Below are 12,007 nucleotides of genomic sequence, written 5' to 3'. Positions count from 1 at the left end.
AAGAGAGAGAATGTTATAATTGTGTGTAGGGGTGTCATGTTATCATGTGTTTAGAGTGGTCTACTGTTTTCATGTGTGTAGAGTGTCTATGTTATCATGTGTGTTAGAGTGTCTATGTTCATCATGTGTTTTACGAGTGTCTATGTTACATGTGTTTAGAGTGTCTATGTTATAGTGTGTAGAGTGTCTATGTTTATCATGTTGTGTAGAGTGTCTATGTTATCACTGTGGTTTAGAGTGTCTATGTTACATGTGTGTAGAGTGTCCTATGTTAATCATGTGTGTAGAGTGTCTATGTTATCATGTGTTTGAGTGTCTATTGTTACCATGTGTTTAGAGTGTCTATGTTATCATGTGTTTAGAGTGTCTATGTTATCATGTGTGTAGAGTGCGTCTATGTTATGTGTGTGTTAGAGTGTCTATGTTATCATGTGTTTAGAGTGTCTATGTTACCATGTGTTTAGAGTGTCTATGTTATCATGTGTGAGAGTGTCTGTTATCATGTGTGTAGAGTGTCTATGTTATCATGTGTGTAGAGTGTCTATGTTATCATGTGTTTAGAGTGTCTATGTTACCATGTGTTTAGAGTGTCTATGTTATCAGTGTGTTAGAGTGTCTATGTTATCATGTGTGTAGAGTGTCTATGTTATCATGTGTTTAGAGTGTCTATGTTATCATGTGTGTAGAGTGTCTATGTTATCATGTGGTGTAGAGTGTATGTTATCATGTGTGTAGAGTGTCTATGTTATCATGTGTTTAGAGTGTCTATGTTTCATGTGTGTAGAGTGTCTAATGTTATCATGTGTGTAGAGTGTCTAGTTATCATGTGTGTAGAGTGTCTATGTTATCATGTGTTTAGAGTGTCTATGTTATCATGTGTGTAGTGTTATGTTAATGTGTGTGAGTGTCTATGTTTCATGTGTGTAGAGTGTCTATGTTATCATGTGTTTAGAGTGTCTATGTTATCATGTGTTAGAAGTGTCTATGTTATCATGTGTGTAGAGTGTGTCTATGTTATCAATGTGTGTAGAGTGTCTATGTTTTCATGTGTTTAGAGTGTCTATCGTGTTATCATGTGTGTAGAGTGTCTATGGTTATCATGTGTTTAGCGTGTCTATGTTATCCATGTGTGTAGAGTGTCTATGTGTATCATGTGTGTCGAGTGTCTATGTTATCATGTGTTGTAGAGTGTCTATGTTATCATGTGTTGTAGTGTCTATGTTATCATGTGTTAGAGTGTCTATGTTATCATGTGTTTAGAGTGTCTTGTTCATGTGTGTAGAGTGTCTATGTTACCATGTGTGTAGAGTGTCTATGTTATCATGTGTGTAGAGTGTCTATGTTATCATGTGTGTAGTGTCTAGTTATAATGTGTGTAGAGTTCTATGTTATCATGTGTGTAGTGTCTATGTTATCATGTGTGTAGAGTGTCTTATGTTATCATGTGTGTAGAGTGTCTATGTTATCATGTGTGTAGAGTGTCTATGTTATCATGTGTGTAGAGTGTCTATGTTATCAATGTGTTAGAGTGTTATGTTACATGTGTTTAGGAGTGTCTATGTTTACTATGTGTGTTAGAGTGTCTATGTTATCATGTGTGTAGAGTGTCTCTGTTATCATGTGTGTAGAGTGTCTATGTTATCATGTGTGGTGATGGTGTCCATAACCTGTGGCACTGAGGAAACAATCACCTCTGTTTTCCTCAGACTCAGTCAGCCTCCCAACAATGCAGCTTTGTTGCTTCAGACTAATCATATTGGATGTCTGTATAGAAGCCTCACCTGACCCAGACACTGCAGGTGGAGTGAGGTTTTATTTATTTTTATAGTTTTATTTAACCTTTATTTAACTAGCAAGAGGTTAGGGACAGGGAAGGTGTGGTGGTGGTGACATTACCTGTCGGTGGCGTCCCCTTGGCCCCTGGAACTGTTACGATGGAGTGTCTCTCGGACCACAGCCATGCCATCCGGCAGGCGGTTGAGGCGGGGTGTGTACATGCCCACCCGCCGTCCGTCATGTAGCTGCAGCACACAACACAACAGGCCTGTCAGTCACAGTCTCAGTACCTGTCTCAATCTCTGTCTGCCCTCTTCTCTCTTCTTCTGTTCTCTGTCCCTGTCTCAGCCTCTGTCTCTGTCACAGTCACTGTCTCTGTCACAGTCACTTTCGCTGTCCTTGTCTCTGTCTGTCCCTGTCTCTGTTTCAGTCCCTGTCTCAGTCCCTGTTCCTGTCCCAGTCCCCTGTCTTCAGTCCCTGTCTCTAGTCCCCTGTCTCTGTTTCAGTCCCTGTCTAGTCCCTGTCTCTGTTTCAGTCCCTGTCTCAGTCTTGTCTCTGTTTCCCGTCCTGTCTCTGTTTAGTCCCGTCTCAGTCCTGTCTCTGTCCCTGTCTCTGTTCTCTGTCCCTGTTTCAGTCCCTGTTCCTCTGTTTCAGTCCCTGTCTCGTCTGTTTCAGTCCTGTCCTGTTTTCAGTCCCTGTCTCAGTCCCTGTCTCTGTTCAGTCCCTGTCTCAGTCCCTGTCTCGTCCCTGTCCTCTGGTTTCTTCAGTCCCTGTCTCAGTCCCTGTCTCTGTCTCTGTCCCTGTCTCAGTTCCTGTCTCTGTCTGTTTCTGTCCCTGTCTCTTTCTCTGTCCCTGTCTAAGTCCCTGTCTAAGTCCCTGTCTCAGTCCCTGTCTCAGTCCCTGTCTCTGACCCTGTCCCTGTCTCTGCTGTGCGTCACCATGGCAGGCTGTACTAATCCACTTCACTGACAACCTCAAACACATTACAATCCTGTTACCTACTTTTATAATGTGTCTGACTTCCTGACCCCTATATAGAAGAACCATGAGGTATGTCATCATGAACATGCACTGTGAGAGTCACAGACATTTATTTGGTTCATATCATAACCAACAAGTGGTCAGGGTTTGTTAGTGTCTCCACCTAAACATCTGCTAACACTAATGTTGTTATTCCACATAGTARGTGTGATGTCAGAGCAAATAAGACAGTTCAAAAAGAAAAAACTGTCAACCTAATAAAATAATATGGCACAGGCGTTCAGAATGGTCACACCATCCCTGCAGTTGGAGAGGTTGGGGTTTGACATGACTGAAGCTGGCTTGTAGACTGAAGAAATTACAACATATAAAACAAAAACGTGCCAAAATCATCTCAGCATTGTATGCCGAGGGCATACGAGACACTCACGCCTCCGCAGCTAAATAAACATTCTCATTTGRTCTCAGTCAACACCAAGTAACTCGCCATACTTACCCATTTTCAGTTAACCATTTAGGGGGCTATTGTCATACCTTTAGCCCAGAGCACCGCCACAGGCTTACCAGTTTAGGGTGAGATAAATGCATTGAGGCAGCCCCATTGAAAGCATAGCTTTACCATCATCCCTGTGACTTTACATAATCCCCAGCACGGTTTCATGCTAATCCAGGTGACACAGGGAGTGTCAGTTTGTCTTAAAGTGTGACAGGAAATCAAAGGTAACTGTCTCACTGTTTAAAATGCCAGTCATAAAACATGTAAAACTGCTTCCCAAGCCTGTAATACTACTTTCCTAAGATATTTATGGTATTGTTACAGCAAAGTATTTTCTATCTTTAACTGTTAGGAGAGCTAACCTGGGGTTTCCTAAACCAAACGTGTAAAAGATGATGTTACCATTGTTGTAGTGTTGTGTGTACCAGAGCATTTTATAACCATGTATATTAATGGCTTTGGTGTGTATAGATGATGACAGCTCACACATCATTGTTGAAAAGAGGAATTTCAGGCTTAAGGAAAGTAAAAGGTTAATGTGACCATTGATTAACCTATCCTGGTTTGATTCATTACTTTGTTTGGCACACTAACTTCGTCAAAAGGTGCAGACCCTAAACTGAAGGCACTAAAAGCCCCAAGAAAAACAGAATGTCGCCGGAGGAGATGGCTGCTGTTTTACGCTCCCCTAACCAATTGTAACGAAGATGCTGTGAGTCGAGAAGCAGGTGAAATGTTTAATAAAACAACAAACATGGAACAAGACAACATAACAGTAGTGTCGTAGCATAAACACAGGATCAATACTGACTGGGGAATGAACCTAAGGGAGTGCCAGATATAGAGAAGGTAATAAGTGAGGTAATGGAGTCCAGGTGTGCCTCATGATGACGTGCAGGTGCGCATAATGATTGATGCCAGATGTGCGTAATGATGGATCCCAGGACTGGTGGTTAGTATACCGGCGACGTTGAACGCCYGAGGGGAGGAGAGGGAGTAGATGTAACACCAATTGTGCTATTGTMTGTGTTTGTTTCGTGTTATTTGTAACTTATTTTGTACATAATGTTTCTGCCAATTTGTTACTTTTATATTTTACTTATCTATTTTTTACTTAACACTTATTTTTCTTAAAACTGCTTGTTGGTTAAGGGCTTGTCAGTAAGTCTTTCACTGTAATGTCTACACCTGTTGTATTAGGCGCATGTGACATTTTTTTAATTTTTTTATTTGACAACCAGTGACACACAAAAGTGCCATYCAGTGCATTTGGAAAGTATTCAGACCCCTTGACTTTTTCCACATTTTGTTACATTACAGCCTTATTCTAAAATTGATAAAATTTTCCTCATCAATCTACACACAATACCCCATAACGACAAAGCGAAAACAAGTTTTTAGAAATGTTTGCAAATGTATTAAAAATAAAATAAATACCTTATTTACATATGTATTCAGACTCTTTGATATGAGACTCTAAATTGAGCTCAGGTGCATCCTGTTTACATTGATCATCCTTGAGATGTTTCTACAACTTGATTGGAGTCCACCTTTGGTAAATTAAATTGATTGAACATGATTTGGAAAGGCACACACCTGTCTATATAAGGTCTATATAAGGTCCCACAGTGCATGTCAGAGCATAAACCAAGCCAGGTTGAAGGAATTGTCTGTAGAGCTCCGAGACAGGACTGTGTTAAGGCAAAGATCTGGGGAAGGGTACCAAAACATTTCTGCASCATTGAAGGTCCCAAAGAACACAGTGGCCTCCATCATTCTTAAATGGAAGAAGTTTGGAACCTCCCTGACTCTTCTTAGAGCTGACRGCCCGGCCAAACTGTGCAACCCTATGGTCACTCTGAAAGAGTTCCAGAGTTCCTTTGTGGAGATGGGAGAACCTTCCAGAAGGACAACCATCTCTGCAGCACTCCACCAATCAGGCCTTTATGGTAGAGTGGCCAGACGGAAGCCACTCCTCAGTAAAAGGCACATGACAGCTCGCTTGGAGTTTGCCAAAAGGCACCTAAAGGACTCTCAGACCATGAGAAACAAGATTCTCTGGTTTGATGAAACCACGATTGAACTCTTTGGCATGAATGCCTAGCGTCATGGTGAAACATGGTGGTGGCAGCATCATGCTGTGGGGATGTTTTCAGAGGCAGGGACTGGGAGACTAGTCAGGATTGAGGGAAAGATGAACGGAGCAAAGTACAGAGAGATCCTTGATGAAAACCTGCTCACCTTCCAACAGGAAATGGTCTATATTAAAGGGTACATCATTTAATATAATAGGCTTTTACATTTCAATATTTGTGCACAATTTCTCCTTAAAATATCAAAGGAATGCAAAAGGCACTAATTTCGTGGAACGACCCAGTACTACTTGATTGTGAGTGATGTGTGGAAGACACTCACCAACCTTAACTTCTTATGGCTGCAGGGGCAGTATTGAGTAGCTTGGATGAAAGGTGCACAGAGGTGCCCATAGTAAACTGCCTGCTCCTCAGTCTCAGTTGCCAATATATGTATATTATTATTCATATTGGATAGAAAAAACTCWGAAGTTTCTAAAACTGTTATGTCTGTGAGTATAACAGAACTCATATGGCAGGCAAAAATCTGAGAAGTTCCACTTCCTGTTTGGATTTTTTCTGYGGTGGCAGATTTTCAACCAAGCTCTCATTGAAATTACAGCGATATATTGATGAGTTTTCACTTTCTACGGCTTCCACTAGATGTCAACAGTCAATAGAACTTTGTCTGATGACTCTAATGTGAAGGGGGGCCGAGGGAGACAGGAATTAGTCACCACTGCCACGAGCTGACCATGCCTTCACCATGCGCATTCACATGAGGAGGACCTCCGTTCCACCGCTCATCTGAAGTCAATCTAATTCTCCGGTTGGAACGTTATTCAAGATGTATGTTAACAACATTCTAAAGATTGATTCAGTACATCGTTTGACATGTTTCTACTGACTGTTACGGAACTTTTGTACATTTCGTCACGTTATAGTGGACGTGCTTTGTGACTTTGGAATTGTTTACCAAACGCGCTAACCAAAGTAGCTAATTGGACATAAATAACGGACATTATCGAACAAATCAAGCATCTATTGTGGACCTGGGATTCCTAGGACTGCATTCTGATGAAGTTCATCAAAGGTAAGGAAACATTTATCATGTATTTTCTGGTTTCTGTTGACTCCAAAATGGCGGCTAATTTTATTATATTTCTGAGCGCGTCTCAGATTATTGCATGGGTTGCTTTTTCCGTAAAGTTTTTTTGAAATCTGACACAGCGGTTGCATTAAGGAGAGGTATATCTATAATTCCATGTGTATAACTTGTYTTATCATCTACATTTATGATGAGTATTTCTGTTGAAACGATGTGGCAATGCAAAATCAATTGATGTTTTTGGAACTAGTGAATGTAACGCACCAATGTAAACTCAGATTTTTTGATATAAATATGAACTTTATCAAACAAAACATGCATGTATTGTGTAACATGAAGTCCTATGAGTGTCATCTGATGAAGATAATCAAAGGTTAGTGATTAATTTTATCTCTATTTCTGCTTTTTGTGACTGCTATATTTCGCTGGAAAAATGGCTGTGCTTATTGTGATTTGGTGGTGACCTAACATAATCGTTTGTAGTGCTTTCGCTGAAAAGCATATTTGAAATCGGACATTTTGGTGGAAATTAACAACAAGATTACCTTTAAAATGATATAAGACACATGTATGTTTGAGGAATTTTAATTATGAGATTTCTGTTGTTTGAATTTGGCGCCCTGCACTTTCACTGGCTGTCGTCATATCGATCCCGGTAGCGGGATGCAGCCATAAGAAGTTAATCAAAGCACCTTTCATCTCAGAGATCAGGAAGTACCAACTACATGCAAAGCCTGGCAGCACTAACATTAACAAACAGCCYGAATTTACTCTGATAAGCACAAGCCCTAAATAGCAGCCACATTTCCTAGTAAGGATAACTCTTTTGAGTGTTTCGAGGCCGACTGATTGGATCTATAGGCAGCTACTGAAGCTGAGTTGGACAGACCAGTTGCTGACTAACCAGCCAGACAGGTAAGAAGCACTAACATTTGTCAGAGGAGTGAGTCTAGCCTATTGCTTTCCTGTGAACCAACTACAGCACCCAATTGGGAAACAAAAGATGAGTTATGATTAATTGCCTTTCGCAATGAGAATCACCACAAGAGATGACTCATTGACTGGCTCAGAGTTATTAAGCAAGATTTTATTTTAAATCTAATGTAACCAAATCAAGTACACAACAATACATTTCCTAACAGGTCTATGGTACTATACCCCAGTAGCAACCACAACCCACCTGACTATAGCACAAGGCCATAGAAGTGGTCTAATGTTGGTCACTCTCGCTCTTCCTAGGGCATCAAATCAATAAATTGAAGGTCCAGTTTAAATCTCTGCCAATGTTTGGGTTCAGAGCTGTGTGCCTGCAGTGGGCCATCCATTAACTKTGGTTACTGAACAACAGCAGAGCCAGTTAGTCTGCAGGTCCTCAGCTGACTATATATTTGCACTAACATCACAAGCCCCCATAAGTTTACTGAACTCTCGATCACGTGATGTGTTGGGTTCAAAACAGAGTGAAACACACTAGAGTTGACAGGTGAACTTACTATTATGTCTATGTGTTCACGCACACCCTTTGATTAGTGTGGTTGACCTAAACTTCAACAAAGTGCTATCATATCACCAAGACATTCAGAATGAACTTGTATAAAAACTTTCCAGAGCAGGACAAGGACCATGTTTCCACTGTCATTCTCAATTGCTTCCGGTTCCTAGAGGAAAATCAGATAATATGGATGATTGTGGTGAGCAACATACAAGTTCTCCAGCATCCAGTCCCTGTTTCAACCTGTGCCGTAGTGCCGTAGTGCCCTCAAAGCTCATCACTAAGCTAAGGACCCTGGGACTAAACACCTCCCTCTGCAACTGGATCCTGGACTTTCTGATGTGCCGCCCCCAGGTGGTAAGGGTAGGCAACAACACATCTGACTCTCTGATCCTAAACAGGGGTGCATGCATAGTCCCCTCCTGTACTCTCTGTTCACCCATGACTGCCTGGCCAAGCACGACTTCAACACCATCATTAAGTTTGCTGACAACACAACAGGGGTAGGCCTGATCACCGACAATGATGGGACAGCCTATTGGGGGGAGGTCAGAGACCTGGCAGTATGGTGCCAGGACAAGAACCTCTCCCTCAACGTGATCAAGACAAAGGAGATGATCGTGGACTACAGGAAAAGGAGGGCCGAGCACGCCCCCATTCTCATCGACGGGGCTGTAGTGGAGCAGGTTGAGAGCTTCAAGTTCCTTGAGGTCCACATCACCAACAAACTAACATGGTATAAACACACCAAGACGGTCGTGAAGAGGGCACGACAACACCTATCCCCCCTCAGGAGACTGAAAAGATTTGGCATGGGTCCCCAGATCCTCAAAAGGTTCTACAGCTACACCATCGAGAGCATCCTGACTGGTTGCATCACTGCCTGGTATGGCAACTGCTCGACCTCCGACAGCAAGGCACTACAAAGGGCGGTGCGTACGGCCCAGTACACCACTGGGGCCAAGCTTCCTGCCATCCAGGACCTCTATACCGGTGTCAAAAARTGTCAAAGACTCCAGCCACACTAGTCATTGACTGTTCTCTCTGCTACCGCACGGCAAGCAGTACAGGAGTGCCAAGTCTAGGTCCAAAAGGCTTCTTAACAACTTCTACTTCCAAGCCATACGACTGCTGAACAATTAATGAAATGGCTACCTGGACTATTKTTTTTTTACACTGCTGCTACTCGCTGTTTATTATCTATGCATAGTCATTTTACCCCTACCTACAATGACATATTACCTCAATTACCTTGTGTCACGTGTGCTCCCTCTCCAGCCTCTAGGTCACCAGGCTGCTCGTTAGGGCGCACACCTGTCACCAGCGTTAGGCGCATAATGACACTCACCTGGACTCCATCACCTCCTTGATTACCTGCCCTGTATGTCACTCCCTTTGTTTTCTTCCCCCGTCGTCATTGTTTCTGTTTCTGTTTCATGTCGGTGCGCTGTTTGTGTTTTGTTCATTTATTAATTAAATGTATTCACTCCCTGAACTGTCTTCCTGACTCTCAGCGCACTCGTTACACCTTGACTAACCTGTACCCCACACATTGACTCAGTACCGGTACCCCCTGGATATAGCCTCGTTATTGTTATTTTATAGTTGCTCTTTTATTTTTTACTTTTGTTTATTTAGTAAATATTTTCATAACTTTTATTTTTTTCTTTAAAAAAGAAAACAAGCCCTTGGTTAATTAAGTAAGTAAGTAAGTTTGTAAGTAAGCATTTCACTGTAAGGTCTACATCTGTTGTATTTGGCGCAAGTGACAAATTGATTTCAGTTGATATGACGGCAAAATAAACATCTTATTTGCTCCAATTCTAGTGAGATGAAACACACATCATATGTGATCACATCATCAACAGACGTATCCTGACCTGCAGTTGGCTCTGTGTCACATGATTCACCTCTGTGGAGAAATGTTGGAATAAGACTCGCCTTAACCTCTGGTTGACTGTGTGAGTGTTCACGGGTGTGTTACCACAGAATCTCTGAGGCCCAGTAAAGGAGAAGACTACAATCAGCCTTGGACCAGACTTCTTTCTCTAGGAGTGCATGTTGTATATGAATAGAAGAGACTTTTGTAAATTAAATTATGAGACTTTTAAATCTCTGCCAATGTTTGGGTTCAGAGCTGTGTGCCTGCAGTGGGCCATCCATTAACTATGGTTACTGAACAACAGCAGAGCCAGTTAGTCTGCAGGTCCTCAGCTGACTATATATTTGCACTAACATCACAAGCCCCCATAAGTTTACTGAACTCTCGATCACGTGATGTGTTGGGTTCAAAACAGAGTGAAACACACTAGATTGACAGGTGAACTTACTATTATGTCTATGTGTTCACGCACACCCTTTGATTAGTGTGGTTGACCTAAACTTCAACAAAGTGCTATCATATCACCAAGACATTCAGAATGAACTGTATAAAAACTTTCCAGAGCAGGACAAGGACCATGTTTCCACTGTCATTCTCAATTGCTTCCGGTCCTAGAGGAAAATCAGATAATATGGATGATTGTGGTGAGCAACATACAAGTTCTCCAGCATCCAGTCCCTGTTTCAACCTGTGCCGTAGTGCCGTAGTGCCCTCAAAGCTCATCACTAAGCTAAGGACCCTGGGACTAAACACCTCCCTCTGCAACTGGATCCTGGACTTTCTGATGTGCCGCCCCCAGGTGGTAAGGGTAGGCAACAACACATTGACTCTTCTGATCCTAAACAGGGGTGCATGCATAGTCCCCTCCTGTACTCTCTGTTCACCCATGACTGCCTGGCCAAGCACGACTTCAACACCATCATTAAGTTTGCTGACAACAACAACAGGGGTAGGCCTGATCACCGACAATGATGGGACAGCCTATTGGGGGGAGGTCAGAGACCTGGCAGTATGGTGCCAGGACAAGAACCTCTCCCTCAACGTGATCAAGACAAAGGAGATGATCGTGGACTACAGGAAAAGGAGGCCGAGCACGCCCCCATTCTCATCGACGGGGCTGTAGTGGAGCAGGTGAGAGCTTCAAGTTCCTTGAGTCCACATCACAAAACAAACTAACATGGTATAAACACACCAAGACGGTCGTGAAGAGGGCACGACAACACCTATCCCCCCTCAGAGACTGAAAAAGATTTGGCATGGGTCCCCAGATCCTCAAAAGGTTCTACAGCTACACCATCGAGAGCATCCTGACTGGTTGCATCACTGCCTGGTATGGCAACTGCTCGACCTCCGACAGCAAGGCACTACAAAGGCGGTGCGTACGGCCCAGTACACCACTGGGGCCAAGCTTCCTGCCACCAGGACCTCTATACCGGTGTCAAAAAACTGTCAAAGACTCCAGCCACACTAGTCATTGACTGTTCTCTCTGCTACCGCACGGCAAGCAGTACAGGAGTGCCAAGTCTAGGTCCAAAAGGCTTCTTAACAACTTCTACTTCCAAGCCATACGACTGCTGAACAATTAATAAATGGCTACCTGGACTATTATTTTTTTACACTGCTGCTACTCGCTGTTTATTATCTATGCATAAGTCATTTTACCCCTACCTACAATGACATATTACCTCAATTACCTTTTGTCACGTGTGCTCCCTCTCCAGCCTCTAGGTCACCAGGCTGCTCGTTAGGGCGCACACCTGTCACCAGCGTTAGGCGCATAAGACACTCACCTGGACTCCATCACCTCCTTGATTACCTGCCCTGTATGTCACTCCCTTTGTTTTCTTCCCCCGTCGTCATTGTTTCTGTTTCTGTTTCATGTCGGTGCGCTGTTTGTGTTTTGTTCATTTATTAATTAAATGTATTCACTCCCTGAACTGTCTTCCTGACTCTCAGCGCACTCGTTACACCTTGACTAACCTTTACCCCACACATTGACTCAGTACCGGTACCCCCTGGATATAGCCTCGTATTGTTATTTTATAGTTCTCTTTTATTTTTACTTTGTTTATTTAGTAAATATTTTCATAACTTTATTTTTTCTTTAAAAAAGAAAACAAGCCCTTGGTTAATTAAGTAAGTAAGTAAGTTTGTAAGTAAGCATTTCACTGTAAGGTCTACATCTGTTGTATTTGGCGCA

At 42.5% G+C, this 12,007-nt stretch overlaps 1 protein-coding gene across 1 annotated transcript in view; it reads right to left on the bottom strand.

Annotated features, from left to right (window-relative positions):
- nav2b (neuron navigator 2b) overlaps positions 1 to 12,007 on the bottom strand; it is a 314,640-nt gene that overhangs the window by 259,394 nt on the left and 43,239 nt on the right. The window contains 2 exon segments of the mRNA XM_070439864.1: positions 1,897 to 2,002; positions 2,005 to 2,021. Coding sequence (XP_070295965.1) covers positions 1,897 to 2,002; positions 2,005 to 2,021 — 123 coding nt within the window.

The sequence above is a fragment of the Salvelinus sp. IW2-2015 genome, linkage group LG4q.1:29 (assembly GCF_002910315.2).
Source record: "Salvelinus sp. IW2-2015 linkage group LG4q.1:29, ASM291031v2, whole genome shotgun sequence".
NCBI classification, from domain to species: Eukaryota; Metazoa; Chordata; class Actinopteri; order Salmoniformes; family Salmonidae; genus Salvelinus; species Salvelinus sp. IW2-2015.
This window is presented reverse-complemented; position numbering and strand designations above follow the sequence as displayed.